Below are 22,047 nucleotides of genomic sequence, written 5' to 3'. Positions count from 1 at the left end.
ATACCTTGTGTTTCACTGGAGGATGCGATAGGCACAGCTGCATATCATCAGCATAGCTCTGATAAGGAAAGCCATGGGACTCAATGATAGGTGCCTAGCGAGGAGGTATATAGAGAGAGGAAGAGTGGGTCCAGCATAGATAGTTGGCACCCCTGTGCTTTCCTGGTCTTCCCCTGAATCTCTCCATGCCAGGACATACTTGTAGGATCTGCCCAAGAGGTAGGACTGAAAACACATGAGGGCAGGGTCTGAGGGAGTGGCAAAGAGGATCTGGTGATTAAACATGAGGTGGAGGAGAGACCTTCCAGGATCAGGATAGAAGACATTTGTAGCTCTAGCCTACTATAACTTGTCAAGAACAGTCAGTCAGTCAGTCATTATCCAACCCGCTATATCCTAACACAGAGTCACACGGGTCTGCTGGAGCCGATCCCAGCCAGCACAGGGTGCAAGGCAGGAACAAAATCCCGGGCAAGGCACCAGCCCACCGCAGGGCACACGCACACCCCAAGCACACATTAGGGACAATTTTAGGATCTCCAATGCACCTAACCTGTATGTCTTTGGACTGTGGGAAGACACTGGAGCGCCCATAGGAAACCCGCACAGATACGGGAAGAACATGCAAACTCCATGCAGGGAGGACCCAGGAAGCGAACTCAGGTCTCCTTATAATAATAACAATAATTCTTTGCATTTATATAGCGCTTTTCTCACTACTCAAAGCGCTCAGAAATTGTAGGTTAAGGGCCATGCTCAAGGGCTCAAGGGCCCTTTGTCAAGAACATATAACATAAAATACATGGTTTTAGGATATGTGAGGAAACATCTATACTAGGAAAAAAACCACTTGGACTCCAGAAAAATGTGCAAACTAATTACAGATTGTGCCAGGGCCACGATTTGGGACAGGTTCCTAGAGCTGTGAAGAAGAAGAGGTAACGGTTGTGCCATTGCATTCCTGACTTTCCTTTAATTCTCACCTTTTGTATTAATTGTTGGTTCCTGGCTTGCCCTGAACTAAACTGTACATCAGACAAACCTGGGCAACATCTAATTATCCCTGTCCATGTTTGTTTTCATATGCAATATAATGAAAATTTCATGTGAAATTGTTCCCATAATGTTTAAAGTTTTAGAGAGATATGTCACTTTATAAATGAGTAACCAAGTATTGAATGTAAGCAGTATAATATATAAACTTGTTAAGAAGCAAGACGTCATTTACTTCAAAAATGCAATTGTTTAAAGGTTTTTATAAAAGCACAGACAATAATAGTTTGGCTGCTTGTAACATAAGAGACTGCGGTTTCTAAAACCGTACATAGAAACACAAGCATTTACTCAATCTTCCTGCATTTATTTTTGTTTCAAAGGAAAAAGTGATGCAACTGCCTTCAAAGTCTTGGCATTCTTTCTAAGCAGCGCCCTCTTAAAGGAATATGTCTTCATTATGCAAGTTCATATGTAAGTAAATGAATAAATAAATACTCGGACCTTGCAAGTCCTCAGCAATCTCCTTGCCAAAAACAAGCTCTTTGAACCATCTCCTTAAGTAATTTGATTAAGTCAATTAATTCTTATCTAAAATCCTTTGAAGTGGATTTGTTCAGAATGCTGCTTAAAAAAAAAAAAAGATCGTCTGAGCAGCTCTTCAAATGGCTTCCTTCAATATAAAGCTAGTTTGGCTATAATTTAGAAGGTCTGTCACTAGATTTAGTTTCAGTTTTGTTCTGAAACGCCTGTTTCATTTAGAATGTGAGTCATATGTCTTCAAAAGGGGACTGCAGGCTGGGATTTTCCACAGTTCACATTATTTAAAAGCATGACCAATTATATTCACTCCTACTAATTCATGCAAACGGTCAATTCTGATGCAATGACTGCTGTAACATAACAATATAACATAATAATGTCAAACCCATTTAACTCACTTCAAATTGTCTTGAATCAGAATTAGAACCAGAATTCAGTTTATTATTCCGGTGCACTTATGTTAACTGGGAATTTGTTGTGATTGTATTAGTGCAACATACAAGGACAACACAGAATACAAAAGATAAACATAAGATAAAATATAAAATTATAACATATGATGTAGCATACAAGGGCAATGCAGAAAATAAAGAGATAGTAGGATTAAAATATCTAGGCAGTCCAGTGTGCCGGTATACAGAGCTTAATAAGAATAAATTAATGTGGAACAAAACTGTTTGGGTGACATATTGTTTTAGCTTTCACTACACAAAGTCATTTATTAGATGGAAGTCTTTGGAATAGGTGATGCCTAGGGTGAGTTGGATCAGCACTGATCTTTGTGGCCCACTTCTTATCCTGGACTCACATAGGACTTGAATGTGAGGGTAAGTTACAGTCTATGATCTTTTCACACGCTCTGATGATGCATTGCTGATTGGCCTTAGCCTATCGCAGTAAACTGGGCATCCAAGCCTGACGTTTATTTGTTTCTGTCATGACTTTGAACCTTATAGTCATTACACAAGCCATTGCAATTGTATGATCTTTACAAAGTGTGCTACATTTTTCTCAGACTATAATTTTAACCACGTTTGAACATTCAGTTCAGAGTTTTCAAAACTCTTTTCGCACAGTTGCAACCATAAGGAAGCCCTGCAAGGGATCTTTAATTAAAGGATTGAATAAAGTAAGAAATGTTCAGGCCTGAAATGCTGAGACAAAAAGGCTGCGGTATGGGGCTCAAGTTTATGGCTGTCACTTTTTTTCTTATTCCTTTTCATTATACATATATATAGATGCCTGCAAGCAAATGACAAAGACCTTACATTGGGTACTAGATGGGAAACAAATGCAAGCAGCCACACACAGGGCATGTTTGATTCATCCCAGGGCAGACTGACTGACATACACCCACTGATACTCAACATCAGCATCAACTTTCTTAACAGCAAGCCGAACGATAACTTATGTACATTAAGAAAAATCCCATGTATACAGTACATTGATAACGTACAAAACTAACAGAGCCAGAATTTGAATCCAAGAAATTTTGTATTATACTGTAAATGTCATGCTTCAAGTAATGATCATACAGCTCTAAACACCTGCATTCAGATCGTGACTTTGTCGTATGCTGTGTAGAGTGTGCACATTCTCCCTTTTTTAGCATGTCTTATTCAAGTTTTCTCCCAAATATGTGTGAAACCATGTTATATGGTGACTGTACCCTGCAGCAACCACTATCACCCTGAGAATTCCTCTGTTTGAAATGATATTCAAGTCACCTTCCCCAAAGATAAAGGAAAGTAAAATGCTACAAAAATATGCACTTGGCTTGTTTTAGTACTGAGGTTAAATACTGTAAGTAACACTGAAAGAAGGTCATGGAGAAAATATGTCTTTCTAAGCACAGAACTGGGAACTGCAGGTCTGACATTGGGGTCAGCAACACAGCAGTGCCGCAGGGGACTGTACTTTCTCCGGTCCTGTTCAGTCTATGTACATCAGACTTCCAATACGACTCGGAGTCCTGCCACGTGCAAAAGTTCGCTGATGACACTGCTATTGTCGGCTGCATCAGGAGTGGGCAGGAGGAGGAGTATAGGAAGCTAATCAAGGACTTTGTTAAATGGTGCGACTCAAACCACTTACACCTTAACACCAGCAAGACCAAGGAGCTGGTTGTGGATTTTAGGAGGCCCAGGCCCCTCATGGACCCTGTGATCATCAGAAGTGACTGTGTGCAGAGGGTGCAGACCTATAAATATCTGGGAGTGCAGCTGGATGACAAATTGGACTGGACTGCCAATACTGATACTCTGTGTAAGAAAGGTCAGAGCAGACAATACTTTCTGAGAAGGTTGGCATCCTTCAACATCTGCAGTAAGATGCTGCAGATGTTCTACCAGACGGTTGTGGCGAGTGCCCTCTTCTACGCGGTGGTGTGCTGGGGGGCAGCATAAAGATGAAAGACGCCTCACGCCTGGACAAACTTGTTAAGAAGGCAGGCTGTATTGTAGGAGTAAAGTTGGACAGTTTAACATCTGTGGCAGAGCGACGGGCATTAAGCAAACTCCTGTCAATCATGAATAATCCACTGCATCCACTGAACAGTGTCATCTCCAGGCAGAGGAGTAGCTTCAGCGACAGACTGCTGTCAGTGTCCTGCTCCACTGACAGACTGAGGAGATCGTTCCTCCCCCACACTATGCGACTCTTCAATTCCACCCGGGGGAGTAAATGCTAACATTAATTTTATTTTAATTGTTTTCATTTTTATTACTCTTTAATTTAATATTGTTTCTTTGTATCAGTATACTGCTGCTGGATTATGTGAATTTCCCCTTGGGATTAATAAAGTATCTATCTATCTATCTATCTATCTATCTATCTATCTATCTATCTATCTATCTATCTATCTATCTATCTATCTATCTCTATCTATCTATCTATCTATCTATCTATCTATCTATCTATCTATCTATCTATCTATCACAGCAAAAAAAGTTCTGAAACAGCTTCTAACTTTTTCCAGGATGTGCCAACTGTTTTTTTTTTATTGTTTTGCAGTCCTTTGACCTAGAATTGCCAACGTACACATACTTTAAAAATTAGTAATTACCTGGACTAACATACATACATACATATGTTTTTTGTTTTCTTCTTATCTGAAAGCAAAACATTACAAAAGAACACAACTCAAACAAATGAATGTAACATAAATACAGCAATATGATTCAAAATCAATCTATGAACAAATTTTGAACAGATCCTCATAAAGATAATATGATTTTTTCCAATTTGTCATAGTATAGAACATTGTTTTCCCACTGAGTAAAGGAAGGTGAAATGGGACTCTTCCAGTTCAGCAAAATAAGTCTACGTTCTAGTAGTGTGGGATAGGATAAAACAACCAATTTCTCAGCACATTTTATTCTCCAAATGCAGCCAATAATGCGTTAGGAGTGACTTTAAATTCAAGGCTGTCTGAGAGATATGTAAAAATGTTTGCCTGAAATGACTTAAGTGTAGAGCATTCCCAAAAAATATAGCCTGTCCATGCAGGTGTTTGATGATAATGCTGATGGATTGAAAGATTGGGTGGGTTTCTTTTTATAAATGTTTCAATTTGTATAGAGGCAAAAATTGTGTAGCTAGAAGATTACATCTGGAGTGTAATTGTCCAAAAGATGCAAATATATTATCAATAACAACTTTTATAAATAAATGAACAAATGATCACAGAGAAAATAACTGCCTGCACATTATGAAGGTATTTTCATCCTATGTTGTGTTAAGTATTAATGTTTGAATGGAAGACATTTTTTGCATTTCATGTTAAGTTTTTACTGAACATTATTCCCAACACTCAAAAAGTAATTTTTCTTGCATCATTTCGCAAAAATGTTTACATTATCATGCAAAAGATAGCGCCTGGTGTGGTTAGTATCATCGTGCATGCACGTGTTCCAAAGCAAGGGGGAATGGCGCTCCAGGGGTGGCTCACTCCTGCACCGCAGGTCAACAGGAACAAATCCTGGACAGGGCGCCAGTCCATTGCAAGGGGTGCACATACATGAATACCAACCACAGACTAGGGCCTATTTAGGTTTGCCAATCTACCTGCATGTCTTTGGACTATGAGAGCACCCGGAGGAAATCCATGCAGACAAAAGGAGAAAATACTAACTTCACTCAGGGAGCACCCAGGATGTGAAGGCTGGTCTCTTTATTTCGAAGCAGCAGCAGTACCACTGCACCACCCTAGAATATCAAATGTTATTGTAATTTTTTACATGTCAGCGTCAATTGGTAAATAGAGAGAGAGAGGGAGAGAGGTTAGGAGCACACACTGACACAGTTGATTGCCGCCACCGCCACATGACAAACCAAGTCAGGATCCCAGCTTAGGACCCGAGTGCAGCCTTGCAATGGGTGACTCCTCAGCACCACTCTAGTTCAGATGGAGTGGAACAGTGTGAGGTTTCTACTACCAACCCCCAGGTTTTTCCCTGCAAGTTGGAGGGCCTACATGCAGAGCTAGATGCCAGGACGGAGCTATTGCAGGTTAAGTACCTTGCTCAAGGGCCCAGAGTCACTTTTGGCAGCAGTTGAGAAATTCTTTTATATTAACAAGATAGTATCACATTTTTAAGTTTGTTTATTCCATTTTAGAGTCATGGGGTTCTGGAGTCTATACTGAAGAACTATGTACATTAGTAGGAGATAGCCCTGGACAGGTTGCCAGTCCATTGCAAGACCCACTCAACCACAGGGTCAATTTGGAATCATGAATCAGCTTTAGCATCACTTCTTTGGAGATACTGGTAAAAGTGGAGTTCCTGAGGGTAAACTCATACAATTACATAGAGGAACATGAAGACTAAATACAGGCAATAACTGACCAAGGGATTCAAACCCAGAATGCTGGATTTGTGAAGCAGCAGCACTAGCAGTTCCACCATGCTGCTTTTACATAATTCATTAGTTATGAATTATTCTTGCTTATGTCTGAAGACAACCATAAGTGAATTTTGCTTAAAAATGGGTAGTACAATTAGATGGCTCACTGAGTGTCACACTTTTAAACGAATACAACAAATTTCACCCCATGAGTGTCAGGGTGAACCCCCATCTATTCTTCTCTAAAAATGTCTAAAACACCCTCGTGGCCTCCTACCCGAGGAGCTTCCCAAACAGTAAATAGGAGAAAGGCTAACACTGTGTCCCAGGAGGTCCAGTCATCATGAGCCACCCGCTGCATCACCTGCTTTAGAGTCTTACTAAAAACCTTCAGTCAGGCCATTCGTCTGGAGATGATAAATAGTGGTGCTCAATTGTTTAATTGTAAGGCTCTCGCATACTGTAGCTGCTGGATGACACAGGAAGTAATGGGCGTACCCTGGTCTGTTAAAATCTTGCGAGGGATACCAATATTAGTCAAGACTTATGACGAACGGAGCCTTTAAAGCAGTTGAGGCATCGACCTTTGCAAACTGACAACCTCAGGATATCTTGTTGCATAATCAACCGACATTAACATACAGTATACTGATAACCATTCTTACTCTTGGGAAGCGGACTAACAGTGTCTAACTAATCTCTCTCGAAAGGGACATTCAAAATAGCCGTTTGTGAAAGGGGAGCCCGAGTGGGTCTGTGAGCGGAAACAACTTGACAGTCGGGGGTTGTGTCTCAGGTTTGGGGTGCTTGTAAAACGAGTATTGAGAAGTGTGGACATCAGGAAGGTCTAGGGCAGCTGTTAAAGAATTACATTTTCAATGGCTAAAAAGTGAGAAACTAAGTACAGTATAGGGCATGAACTATTTGACAGATGCTTATAATTGCAATTAAATTAATCAGATGCTAATAGTGGCAGTGGCTTTATTGAATAAATAATCATGATTTTACAATGGAGCACAGAATATTTAAATAACACTACATTTTTAATGTCATTTTTACAGCATATAGTCATTTATTAAGTTTGTTTCATTACATAATTTATTATTGTCACAACTTCATTGCCAAGGTTTTTTCTTATGTTGATACCAAGGTTAAGAGAAAGAGAGAGAGAGAGCTGGGAAGTGAGATGATAAGCGCAAGGTGTTACTTTGGAGCAGCTAATTTGGCTTTTGATCTCTTGTGAAGACTGCAGCAGATGTTCCTGCATAATTTCTCCATACTTTGCTGCATCCATTTTGCATTCCGTTCTCATCAGTTTTTTAGATCATGATTCAGAGGACCATTCCCTTTGTATGATGCTGCCTCCACAAGATTGGACAGTGTGGGGATTGTATTTTCAGGATGTTGTGCCGTGTTAGAGTTATCTTAAACATAGGTGTTATGTGTTGGCCTGGGCACCACTAATTGCCCCTCTCTGTTCTACTTGCATGAAGTGCCATTCATCTTGTTATGTTGTTAATCAGTATTAAAGAAATGGCAGTCTTATGATAAGAATTCCTAACAGGCCACATTCAGCAAAAACCTGTTTGTAGCATTTTTTTATTTGTCTTTAGCAGTTGTGATTTCTTGAGTTTTTAATTTTGGTTTCAGCCTAGCAATTTTGGGTACCTTTCCCTACTTATGTTCATTCTCCCAGTTGTTGAACTTTTTTTTTCCCTTACTTATGATCATTTTTCTTCCTGATCTCTAATATTCTCTTCAATTATAGGGAATTAAATATTTCTGTTGTTGTCACAGCTCCTTTACCTCTTTTTTTCACATGTTGTCCATTATTATCTTACAAACCAATGTCTCAAGCAGCAGGCTATGAATTGCTTCACTCTCTGCCAGATTTAATGTTTCAACCATTTGTACCTAACAATAAATATGTGCTCTAGCAGTGTGGCTGGTGAGTGGACAAATATGAAAATAGTGCTTAGAATTGATTGTGTCAAACTGTAGTCAAGACAGTTTTATTTGTACACTCTCTCATGAAACAAATGTTAGGTAAGTGAGGATTGAATGATGTTCTTTGCTAATTGTGCTTAGTGTCCTAATGCTAGTGTTCAAATTGTAACCAATCTCCTGTTTAGCCAGTTCAGAGTTGTGGAATTTCATGGTCTTGCACAGCATCATCAGACTCTAGATAAAAACCAGCTGTAGTTGTAGGGTCATATAGTAATTATTTGCTGTATTTTCATTGTAAAATGAAAAAATCGGACATTTCAAGAGTAACTACTCATATTTTTCAAATCAATTTCAGTTGAATTTAATTCAATTTTATTGTCCCAACAGTGTAATTTGGTTTGTCTGCAGGTTTTACAGAGTGATCATGATGTAATACTAAAACACATCAGAAAGAACACAGCGTACAAGCATAATCTTTGCATATATAAATAAAACATAGCAGTAAAGATAATGCAGTAGAAAATCAGGTTTTGCATGTTACACATAAAAAAATTAAACAAACATTAAGACCTGACTATTGACTTATGCAAATAGCAGCTAAATGACAGTTAATCCCATGGTTTAAGCCTGTGGATGTTCATTAAAGTTGCTTATTCAGAAGATTAAAAGCATTTAGGATGAAGGAGTACAGTATTTCAACAGGTTTCTTTTCATAGTTGGAACCTTGAACATGTGAACTGATGGCAATAACTAGAATTGAGAAGAGAGAATACACTATATTATTACTCTTATAGGGGGTAAGATCGGAGCACTAGAATACACTAACACTTGATCAACAATGGGGTTGGAAAGTGGTTGGTTGAGTTAATCATTGTTACGCAAAGAAACATTGCCGGAACTCTAGGCAGAAATTGAAAGATGTGAGTATCTGCCCAATTCAAGCACTGATTGCTCCATTTTACAATTTGACTTATTCTGTTTTTAAGATTTCCAAACCAATCATTAAATACTGTGTAGGTTTGAGAGAGTAGAAAAAGGTGATTGTCATGTAGAGGCGCAATAGATGAAACCTTCTCTGCCCTGAAGTGCTTCCTGCACTGGTTCCATGTTCTTAGTGATTGATATGCAATTAGATTATTGGTATGTTGATGATAATTTGTATCTACTGGGGCACAAAGCAGGGCATAATAAGACGTTCAGCAGGATTATGTTTCTATTGCAGACCAGGCTTATGTATATTCATCAATTTGTGTTAATGTCCAGGTCTTTTATATATTTGCTGCCCAGTAACAGAATTGGAAGTTAGGTAGTGCCATGCCACCTTCTGTTTTGGGTCAGTGTAGAGTCGTCATTTGAATGCATGGATGTCTTGAGCTTCTAAAATCACCATCGGGTTGACCTTCCATAGCTTTATACCCTCTAATCCAAAAACGTGTGAGGAGAGCTGAATCTACTGTATCGTCTTTGATGATAGCCATGTATGTCATCCCCTGTTTTGTGCCAGGGCCACACCACATACTCCACCTGCTTCAGGGACATCTTCTTGCCCCAGGCCATTAACTTAATAAACTCATGTTAACCTAATCTTATCTGTTCTGTACTGTATCCAACAGGTGGGCCATGTGTAATTCTACTGTATGTTACATATGTACTTTTTTTTTTTACTATTATTAAAGTGTGCAAACTATGCATCTGTACAGTTCTTTTTTGTACTGTGTACACCGAACCTCTTTTCCACAACTGTATTTTTGTATTTATTTTTTTGTACATCCATCCATCTATTATCCAACTCGCTATATCCTAACACAGGGTCACGGGGGTCCGCTGGAGCCTTATTACCTGTATACTTCCCAGCAACCCCTACACAAAACCCCCCATGTCTCAATGCCTGGCTTTTGATAACTGTTCCTTGAGCCTGAATGGTATTATTAGTTCCTTAGTTTTTGTAATGTTTAGGCGTTGAAAGGAAAAAATCATCTACCACTGAACCATGACCGGTTTCATTCTCATTCATTAAGCTTACAATCACTGAGTCATCCTCATATTTTAAAATTAATCTATTTTTAACTTCTAATGTGGAAAACGTTTGTACATTCCATGAAAAAAAGAAATTAAAGATTACACCCTTCAGGGGTGGATGAGGACAGCATGTCAGCCAGACAACCATTTAGAGTACTTTCACTCTTTGAGTCATGTCCATTTAAAAGTCAAATCAGCCACTTAAAAGCTCATGAAAAGTCTAGAAACAGAAGACTGGAATGAGCCTTGATACCAGTCCATGAGGTTATACAATAACGGGTTGGATAATGGATGGATGGATGGAGGATGAAGTTATAACGGTGTCCTTTGTCCTTCTTTTAACCTGGTAGGCAAACTCAAATGGATTTAATAAACCATAAGGCTTCTCTGTCAGTCTCCTCTTTATATGTTATTCGTAACCAGCTATGTCAGAGCCACTGCTCTGGAATCATTTAAGGTTTTAGGGTTCTTGGTTTTAGCTGCTGGAATTACTGTAGATGTTTCCAGACCTTTGGAATCTTTTGCTGTTCCATTGACAGCCTAAAAATAAAGTAGAGAAATGGAACTGAACTGTTCTGCACAAGATGTCAAGAATCTTCCACTAAGATGTTCTGTTCTAAGACTTTTTATTTTACTTATGTTCTCTGTATTGTTTTTAACAAAAATATCTCTCCCTTATTTGAAACTGTTTGCTTCCTCAAGCATTGCACTTGCTCATTGCTGTGGGATACAAAATGTTTAAATTTTGGACTATATTTATATTTTGTTCAAGACAAAAGAACAGATGAACTTACAGGACATATCAAAGCATATCCTCTTCCCGATTGTACCTCACTTTTAAAACAGCTGTTCCAACAAAGAAAGGAAGACATGCTGGTGCCTAAGGCTATCTATTAGTTTATAACCTAGGCATCTGGGACAACAAGTTGCTAAATTGGTTTACAGCCTGGGAAAGGAAGACATGCCGGTAATAATACTAAGCAACATCAAAAGTTTTATTGTTTGGGAAAACCGACAAATGAATTGATTAATCATATTGATAGCCAGCCATTTAGAATATCTAATCATCACATCTGGCAAAACCCCCTGGTAGATTTTTATAATAAATATGCCTCGTCTGAAGAGCAACATCAGAAGCAGTCGAAGATGTCAGGAGAAGAGATCAGAGCGACCTCAGAAAAGGGTGCCGGCAATGTGTGGCCATTTCCAGCTGATCGTCTAAAGAGCATCTAATGAACAACTACGAGTGCTAGATCACAAGCCACCTGCGACATTCATCTTTATCATCTTTTAACTTTTCGTAAGATTTTTCTAATAACTATATATATCCAAACTTTCCTATCCACATTTTCTTTTTTGCTTTTATCTACTGGTATTATTATTCATGTAATAAATACCACACTGCTTATAACCTTCTATACTCTGTCTTCATATTCAGAGTGACTGAAGTAATATTACTATTTAATTTAATATTGTTTTTTGTATCAGTATACTGCTGCTGGATTATGTGAATTTCCCCTTGGGATTAATAAAGTATCTATCTATCTATCTATCTATCTATCTATCTATCTATCTATCTATCTATCTATCTATCTATCTATCTATCTATCTATCTATCTATCTATCTATCTATCTATCTATCTATCTATCTATCTATCTATCTATCTATCTATCTATCTAATAAGGTAAATTTCTGTGAGCACCTGGAGTAGTGCGGATGTGCCATATGATCCTAGCTGCAAGGTTTATCGAGCTGCAGACAAAGAGATCTGTCCAGTAACAGTGCATTACAGTTTTTCTCGATTGGTTTGGCTCATTTCTTGAAACCGAGATGACATTCTCAAAACCATAAGGTCATTTGGCCAAACAGTCTTACAGTGCTGCCCAACATTATAGCTCACTAGCAAAACAAATATCTTACCCCAAACTCTTCGTCCATGCTTCAAAAGCAGATTCCTTTCCCATATAAAAGGTCAGTACAGTCAGAATAGCACAGATCCTTCTCAATTGCCTTGGCACATGTGCATTCATTTAGTGCTTTTGTCAGAATACCCCGGATGGTTTAGCACAACACCATGGATCCCCTGCAAAAGCTCATATCTCTCCCAAAAGAGTTTATCCATGTGTCAAAACTAAATATCCTTCCCAAATAAATAGTCAATGCCCCCAAAATGCATTATACCTTTGGCATTGTTTAAGCACTGCAAGTCAAAATGCTTAGACGTTTTGTCACTGAGGCACAGGTCTAGCAACAGAATACCACTATGAATAAAACCAAAAGATTTTACAGTAAAATCAGCCTCCAATAAACCACTCATACTCAAGGAAACTGTAAACATTTTTATTCGTACAAAGAAATGTTAACATTAGAGAACATACTGTGAAAAGAAAACATATACAGGATTCTGTAAATGTGAACAGTTATAAACACAAACAAAAAAACCAAAAAAACTCTAGCCCACCATACTGTAAATAAAGTCTCAGAACTATAGTACAGTAATATTTTCAGTGGTCGCCATTGTCACTCTCTCTTCCTGGCCACCATCCTCATCCTCCTGGCCATCGACGCTGCTCTCTGTCAGGCCATAAATTCTCATCCACATCGCAACGGATATTTTCTCGTGCGATGCAGCGAGGGAAGAAACGGCGTGAATGTCTCAACCATCCCCTACATTGATCCCCTGTGATGTCCTCACATGCAGCATCCATTGCATGCAGCAGGGCCCTCTGGTCTTGAGCCTGATGCTCATACACCCTCCACCTCCAAGCTGAAAAACTCCTCAATTGGATTCAGGAAAGGAGAGTAAGGTGGAAGAAACTCCATTAGCATCCGGGGATGGGTGGTGAACCAGGTTCTGATGCGTGGGCCGCGGTGGAAGTTCACATTATCCCACACAATGACATAATGTGGTAGCTGAGGTCCTTCTACACCTCTCTCATTTTCTGGGATCAGATCAGTATAAAGGTGGTCCAAAAAATTGAGGAGCTTTTGTGTATTGTAGGGCCCTAAACTGGGAATGTGTGTGGCCACACCTCTTTCTGATATAGCGGCACACATTGTTATATTTGCTCCTCGCTGGCCTGGGACATCCACAGTGGCTCGGTGGCCAATGATGTTACGGCCACGCCTTCGACCTTTGGCCAGGTTGAAGCCAGCTTCATCAACAAACACTAGGATGTGAGGGGTTTCGTTGCCTTCTAATGCCATAATTCTCTACAATAGAATAGAAATAAATCTAATCAGTCAAGTAGAGACAGATACTGCAGGGAGGATCTAAAGTACTGTACAAACAGGGAGTGGGAAACTGAAGACAATTTCTAGGAAAAATGCTCTAGTCACACAAAGCTGGATTCTGAAGGTGAAAAGGATAACGCAAAACAAAAACAGTGGTAACCATGTCTTACTGTAATAGTGTTACAATGATAGACAACCAGTAGTTGACTTACATGCACATACTGGTACCGCAGCCCTTTCACTCTGTCAGAGTTTCTCTCAAATGGTACCCTGTAAATCTGTTTCATGGTCATCTGATGTTTCTTCAATACCCGGTCTATTGTGGAGATGCTGATAGAGTTTATATTTTGGAACATTACATTGTCTAGCAGGATTGCATTACGAATCTGTCTCAGTGTGATGGCATTATTTGCAATGACCATGTTGCATATTTCTTGTTCTTGTTGTTCATTTAGAAGTTTTCTTCTGCCACCCACTTGAGGCTGTCGTCCAATCCTAGACATACAAGTCAAAGGTCAACACTGTAAATTTGTTACAAAATGAGTTACCAATGTAATTGTACTGCTGTCTTATGGTACTAGAAGTGTGATGCACTGCACAGTGACTGGAATACTATTCACAGTATTTTCTCCATTTTTGTCTTTGTCATTTTTATAGTATCATATAACATCACATGACGATATTACAGTACTCTAGGCCTACACACACACCAACACTGAATAGTTCAATAGCATAGTTCTGTACCTGTTTTCCCTGCGAAAGGTTTGGATGATGGAGGAGACTGTAGACCGAGGCACATTAGGCTGCACTCGGCGACCTGCCTCTGCCATTGTGAGGCGATGGTTTATGACGTGGTCAATAAGGGTGGCCCGGATTTCATCTGGGACATCATGGTGCCTCCGTGCTCCTCGGCCTCTTCCCCCTATTCCTCCACGCATTCTCACTCCTCCTCTTCCTCTTCTTCTTCCTCCTCTTCCTCGAGCAGGAAGTTGCTGTTGTACTGGGCGAGGTGCTTCCATGTTCACACTGCAAATGAAACTGGCCCCGCGCCAAGCTCTGTCTATATACTTTTGGCAGCAGTCATAATCATAGACAACACCTGTCAGGTATCTGAACAACCTGTTTGATTGGTCATCTGAGATGTGGGAAACTGCTCCTTCGTTAGTTCTAATTTCACCTGATTGATTGTCAAGTACTGTCATAACTTTATCAAATGTTCCAAGATATTCTTTCATGGTATTATATCTTTGACTAATTTTGACAGTTGAACAGACAATTGTGCATATGATGACTTACACAATGAAACCATGCTGATATGTTTTGGAGTGAGTGACCATTTCACTGAAAAATCAACTAATCAGTTTAGATCGGCAAGATCTATTTATTTGGAAAATGTGCTAAATGTGGGCTCATTGTGCTAACTGTAGCTACTTGTACATAATCATTTGAAAAGAAGCACAGAGTCACTTGAGACATGTACTAAAGCATTTGCAATTTGATTAAACCAATGAAAAATGACATTCTGTTGTGAACAATTGCAAGGTGGTTTGGAGATTTGTCCATGTTATTTTGAGAATGTCATCTCGGTTTCAGGAAATGAGCCAAACCAATCGAGAAAAACTGTAAAGTAAAACATTCACTGGTTGACAAATGGCCTATAGCCAGGGATGTTGAGTCTTTGTATGTTTTAATATATTCTTGGAAACCAAAGGTAACATATAGGTCTTAGATTTATGTAAGACATTGCACGTTGTTCAAGCCTATGAGAAGTAAGTCTCTTGGAGTAATAGGGAAAGTGGACTGTGCATGTGTTATTCATACAGTACTCGTATGTGTTAAAGTGCTAGGGAATAACGTACATGTGTCTTTCATATGATACTTTTGTGGTAAGGATCTGTGTGTAAGCGTATATCTATGTATATGTGTGTTAATCTTAAAGTGCAACAGTAGACCAACCCGGTAACAAACTTGACGAGTACACTTACTCTTAAGTAAAACAGGTAAATGGTAAGTTGAGGGAAATACCACAATAATACACTCAGTTAAACCAAACTGCTCAAATCTCAAATAGTATTCATTAAACCCATTAACTAAATCAGTGTTGGAGTTAAAGCCTCCTATAAAACCTATTTTTGACTGATGCTGGTCAGCTAAGGTTTTAATGCCTGACCACACCAAGCTCAACTTTTGTGTGGACAATTTCCACATCGTTTTATCCTCAAAATTAAGTTCAAGTTTAAGTTTCAAACCCCACTGAGCTGATTGTGCCTTTTGGTCCTTCCCTTCTCTCTCATTTACAGTATTTTAAAACATTGTACTAACAAAGAAACTTCATGATGCATATACACAGTGTCATTGACCGAGGGAACACACACGTCCAAAAAAGAAATATTGGGGTCTCAACCAGGCCCCTTTTAATATTGGTGCCAGCAAGTCAAAATAAACAGGCAAACAATGGCGGAAACAAGAGCAAAAAGCAATAGGTATGCTGTACAGCTCTAGAAACAAAACTAATGTTGCTTTGCAGAGTGCTCAAGTTAGGTAGGAGCTCCATCCAGCTGTCTGCTCTTTTCCAAATACAACTCCACCTTCCGGGAGCATCTTGGTCTAACTTGGACCGGAACGGGTGGAATCAGTTGCCCTCATTGGGCATCATCTCAGAGCTGTGGATGAAAAAAAAGATGATACTGTCAGAGACAGCACCCTCTCATGTCCTAGGGTGGTAGTGCTTACCTCTGATGAGCCCAGAAGTTGACCCTCTGATGCACATGCCTGACATCGGGTTTAAATGGAAGCACATTAGCTGGAGATCTGATGGTTCCTTTGTCAGTTGCACCTTATTATTAACTGGTTAATGCCAAAACAGGCAACAATTAAACCTTAATACAGCTGTTTAAAGCTAAAAATAGGCAATTGAGGGTTTTGAATTGTAACAAACGAGTTAACTAAAACTCAACCCCCAAATATGCATATTGCTTTATTAGTAAATAAATGGGTTCTAATTAAAATTTTTGTTAAAACAAAAACCTGCAGCCACAGTGCCATGATCCAGGACTGGTGTTGAATATCCCTGGTCAAACTACTCTGCTTGTGGACAGCCTGTTTCAGAAGCTTTGATCAAAACAGTAAACGTAAAACACTTTTATCTTGTCAACAGTGCTTCTCCAGTTTATTTGGGAAAAGTCTGGTGTTTGAGTTAGAGACTGTCTGGTCATTCTATCCTAAGACTATAGTGTAATGCTGTCCCTTCCCCCAGCAGGAACGAGAAAAAGGCCTTTGGGATTGCAGACTGTCAGAGGCTGGACAAAATAAGCAGTAAAGGAAAGGAAGTGGAGCTCTGGGGACAAGCTGAGCAGTATGGGAGATTCAGGAGGATAGTGGAGGTAAAATAGTGAGACAGAGAGAAGAAAACAGTGCAAGCTAGAGCAGTGAATGAGGCTGTAGGAGCTTGGGAGTTTCTTGTTTTTATGGTGTACCCAGAATCTTAACACCAGGCTGCCTTGATTTAATAAAGAAAGGTGCCCCAGCACCCACCAAAAGCTTGCCTGGTGTCCTGTGTGGTCCTTTGAGGATCTGTACAGTAGTATGAGTTAGACACTTAGATAGCATAAACAGGAATATACAGCTCTGAGTGAAGTCCCAGAGAGTTCATTTACAGGTCATGAAAGTTCATCTCCGCAGAAGTTTTAAATAAAACAGATTGCAGCTTGCTTTTAATATGGTTCCTGTGCCCACTACATAACAGTGTGTATATATATATATATATATATATATATATATATATATATATATATATATATATATATAGAGTGGAGATCAGCCCGACTACAGACAGACACCAGGACACACAAGTGCAAAAGTGCACACTTTTTATTTTCTTCACAGCACACACAGTGTACAAACCACCAAAAATGCTCAAATACTGCTCAGTCCTTTTCTTCTTCTCTTTCCTTTGCCACCTCCACTCCTCTCCCGCAAACTCTGTCCTCTGCCTCCCGACTCCTCTGCCTCCGGGATCCTTGAGTGTGCCCTGTTCAAGGTTGGTTTCTGTTTACTGTAGCATCATTAATAGGCTTCAGCTCCCCTGGAGCATGAATAAGAAAACCATATTTGGAAATGTTATGTTCAGTGAAAGTAAAAGAAGTCTATTTGTACAGTGTGGAACGAGCCCTGGACACAGACAGGCAGACATGTTTAAATGTACCACCAAACATTTATTTACACTACTATTTACAGTTAATAAAGTGCACACAATACCCCCAAGACTCCCCAAAGTCCAGGCCTCACACTCAATGCCTTAAGTCTTCAGGCCTCCTCCACTCCTCTCCACCAAGCTCTGTCCTTCTCCTCACCCAAGTCCAGCCATTGTATGAAGGGAGGAGGCCCCTTTTATAATCACCCGGACATGCTCCAGGTGTTTCCCTGCAATCTTCCACCGACACACCCCAGTGTGGCAGAAGTGTCAGCTGCATCCCCGGAAGCACTCCGGGTGTCCCTGCTCCTCTTCCCCCCAGCATTTCTGGGTGTGGCAAAGGTGCTGAGGTCCAGGGCTCTCCAGGCATTGGGGCAGCCTCTGGTGGTGAACACAGGCCCCTACAGGGCTGAGCTTCAAAGCTTTCTACCCGTGGTCCCCAAAGCAGCCAGGGTGGTTGCCCCCTCATGCTCTGGAGGAGGCGCAAGCCCTCCTCCGTTCCTCCTGGGTGTCCCGGCTGGGTACCACCCCCTGCCGCGTGCCACAACAAATAAGAGGAGAACACTGTTCATGGAGTAAAGTCATCAGTGCAGTCCCTCATGAGTTTGTCCTTGAACCAGTTCTTTTTCTGATTTATATCAATGACATTGATATACCTGGTTTAGTTATTAAAAAAGAAATTCACAGATGACACTAAAATTGGAGGGATGGCGGACATTGAAGAGGTAGCAAAAAATTCAAAAAAGACCTGGACAGCCTTCAGATCTGGGAGGGCACCTGAAAAATGCTGTTTATTGTAGAAAAGTGCAAAAGGAACCTGAAGGAGACCAAAATGGACATGAGGGAAAACATGCAGACTTCACACAGGGAGGGCCAGGGGCATGAACTTCAGTCTCCTTACTGTGAGACAGCAGCACTACCACTGTACAACCCCTTACTATTCCATACCTTGGAATTTTTTATGCAGTGTTTAGTTGTTTTTATCAATTTAATTATTACATCTATACATATACACATATATGCATACATATATATATCTACATATATACACATACATATACACACACACATAAATACATACACACATACATACATACACACACATATATACACACAAATACATATATATATATACATACATACACACACATATATAAACATATATATACATATACATACATATCTACATATATACACACACAGCTATTTCGTATCAGTGCAATTATTATGAAGATTTCTAATTTATTAACTTTCTAGCAAAATACCCACGCTTCGCAGCGGAGAAGTAGTGTGTTAAAGAAGTTATGAAAAAGAAAAGGAAACATTTAAAAAAAAAACGTAACATGATTGTCAATGTAATTGTTTTGTCACTGTCATCAAGGATTTGATTATCATTATTTCTTTCAATCAGGTTCGTATTTGGAGGATGTGTTGTGTTCAAGTTACATTCCGTGTTTGTCAACCATTGTAACGATAACAGGTTTCATTCATCAAAGTGTTCACTACCCAAATCGATACTCGTGAATCTAAGATGTTTAACAGGCATTCCTGGTATTAAGTTGTGGATTTGCCTGCCACCCACGAATATTTAGCGCAGCGTGTCTATGAACGTAATTTAAACTTAAGCTTTACACCTTGCTTTCCTATTGATATGTCTACAAAGGCTTGAACGTAATTTAAACTTAAGCTTTACACCTTGCTTTCCTATTGATTGTCTACAGATTCAGAGGGTTGTTCGTTTCCTACTGCATCAATAAACAGCTCGTCTTCCTCTTTATCTGAGACATCACACACTGCATGCACGGGTTTACCGCTCGGAGTACATGCATCGAAGGTTCTCAGCTGTGCTTGTGCTATGTCGTGTGATCTTGCAATGTCCACGGCTTTATTTAATGTTAGCTAAGACCCGGCACTTAAAAGTTTCTCTCGCACTTTCGCTGAGTTTGTGCCAAACACTAGTCTATCCCTGACCATCTCATCTTCGTTTGCATAAGCACAATCCTTCACCCGCGAATATTTTGCGGCATCGTGTCTATTGGACAGGTGCTGACGGACGGCCTTATATGAGCAGGCACTCATTTACGTGGGAGGCGTGATGATGAGAGATGCAACTCCGCCTCACACGGCGACCGAGCTGCAGGCTATGGCCGTATATATGTACGTAAGTAGGCTCCAGTTATGACCGTTATGCGTAGAATTTCGAAATGAAACCTGCTTAAGTTTTGTAAGTAAGCTGTAAGGAATGAGCCTGCCAGATTTCAGCCTTCTACCTATACGGGAAGTTGGAGAATTAGTGATGAGTGAGTCAGTCAGACAGTTAGTGAGGGCTTTGCCTTTTATTAGTATAGATAAGAGGAGGAGGTTGACAGCATGCACTGATACAACACGTTGCTGCACCCACCACTCGATGAACCTCAGGATCCCAAATCAGGACCCGAATACAGTCATGTACTGTTTGTATAAGAAAAAGACAGCCCTGAACATAAAAACAATACCAATAAAATGTAAATAATTGTGCAGTTTTAGCCAATGTAAAAGCAAAACTCTTATTTATACTTCTACATCCAAAACCTAAAATCCACCAAAAATACTAATTCACTGCACTGCTTACCCTGTTACACCATTAAAAAGTAGAAAACTATGGGGTAAATGATGGTACTGGCCAACATTACAAAACCATCATGGGGCCAATGAGGGACGTGCCAAACTTGTACTGCCAATGTTGGGCTATGTTGGATCACTAAGGGTACTTTGCTTTGGGGCCCCTTGTAGCAGCCCCCATACTGGCCCAGTGCAGTGTTTAATCGGGTTTTCCCCAGCCCACACTGCCCGTGGTTTGCCCACACTTACCACTGGGTGCATGTTTGCTGTGGTCTTTTGTAGCAGCCCTCATATTGGCCCAGTGCAGTGTTTAATCGGGTTTTCCCCAGCTCACCCTGCCCATGGTCAGCCCACAGTGGACCACTTTGTGCACATTTGCTGGGTAGGGTTAGAAGCCAGCTATGTTATGGCGTGTTATGTTACCTTTATAAATGGAGCCTACAGCAAAAAAATGGTTTGTTGTTTTTTTAACGTTCATTTCACTGGGACCAAGTGATCTAAGTAAACATTTGAGTTTGATATTCCAGTATCACGTTTTTGTCTTTGTTATTCTAAAAACAGCAAATACATACTTTTAGTTCTTACTCACTAGGTTTATATTGTCAAATATGAAGAAACAGCACAAATGTTTTGTGTCTTTAAGAGAGTTTCTTGAAAGCTTATATTTCCCTAATTGTGCACCCTATTAGTGAAACACTTTAGAAATTGTGGAATGTGTCTTTCTTTGTTTGGTTAATAACATATCACATTGATATGGCACAGACCATACATGGCTGCTGCATGGATTAAAATAATATATATATATATTATATTTTCTATCATTTAGCTTATAATATCATATATTTTTTTGCAGTACATGGCCCTTAGCCAAAGGTGCTTGTAACTTTCTACTTTTGTATGTGAAATGAATGTTTTTCCAAAAAGTCTGAAGACAGGTTGAATCCTTTTTTTGTGATTTTACTCCTCAGAGCATGCCTTACTATTTAACCTTATCGCTGAGCTAACTCATAGCTAATATGTTGCTTTTAAGTACAGAGGATATGATACTACATGGAAACTAAAAATGACTAAATAAAATAGTGAGTATGTGCCCCGTCAGTGGAAAGCAGTTTTAAAAATGTGGTTAAATGTTGGGCAATCTTTAGGACTTGGGTGCTTGTGACTCAAGCCATTTTGAAATCAAACATGATGATCTGGTAAACCAAATCTTTTAGAATTATTATAAACTGAAACTGGCTTTAAGAAACATTACGCCACATGCTCTTTTACATTCAGGCGTGGTGTTATTAGTTGGATTAAGTGAATTTAGTAAATGAGCAGATGAATGGATTTACTTCTCATTTTTTGTGGCACTTTGACTTATTTCTGACAGCCTCATAAATGCTTAGTTGAATCAACTGTGTAATAAGATGCTACTGTCTGTGTGCATCCGGTTTATGTCTGAGTAATCTGACTGGTCAGTTTTCCTTTTGGTTGACCCCTCTGAGCAATCTGTTTGCCCCCCTTCATTTTGGCCTGATTGATCAGTTTGGTTTTGGCTGTTCCCACTGAGCAATCTAATTGGTCAGTTTCTTTTCTCAGTGATAGGGGTGATGACGTGATACTTTAGGGGTGCAGAGTTTAATTTCTGATTGTGACCATTTTTTCATCTGTACAAAAAGCAGTCAAAATA

General features: G+C 39.7%; 1 protein-coding gene across 1 annotated transcript; it reads right to left on the bottom strand.

Annotated features, from left to right (window-relative positions):
* Positions 1–13,683: 13,683 nt before the first annotated feature.
* On the bottom strand, positions 13,684–14,863 carry LOC120534864. The gene is made up of 2 exons (XM_039762378.1): positions 14,327–14,863; positions 13,684–14,077 (listed from the first exon to the last, which is right to left on the bottom strand). The coding sequence occupies exons 1-2, from the start codon at positions 14,815–14,817 to the stop codon at positions 13,684–13,686; spliced, it is 885 nt and encodes a 294-aa protein (XP_039618312.1). The 5' UTR covers positions 14,818–14,863.
* Between the last annotated feature and the right edge of the window lie 7,184 nt (positions 14,864–22,047).

Source organism: Polypterus senegalus, chromosome 9, assembly GCF_016835505.1.
Source record: "Polypterus senegalus isolate Bchr_013 chromosome 9, ASM1683550v1, whole genome shotgun sequence".
NCBI classification, from domain to species: Eukaryota; Metazoa; Chordata; class Cladistia; order Polypteriformes; family Polypteridae; genus Polypterus; species Polypterus senegalus.
The sequence above is the reverse complement of the archived record's forward strand: the minus strand, read 5'-3'. Positions and strand labels throughout refer to the sequence as shown.

Excerpts from the sequence above, each read along its gene's own strand:
- LOC120534864 (XM_039762378.1), bottom strand. The coding sequence starts at position 14,817 with ATGAAAGAATATCTTGGAACATTTGATAAAGTTATGACAGTACTTGAC. Across the intron at positions 14,078-14,326 it reads ACCTTTCGCAGGGAAAACAG|GATTGGACGACAGCCTCAAG; the intron begins GTACAGAACTAT and ends TTGTATGTCTAG.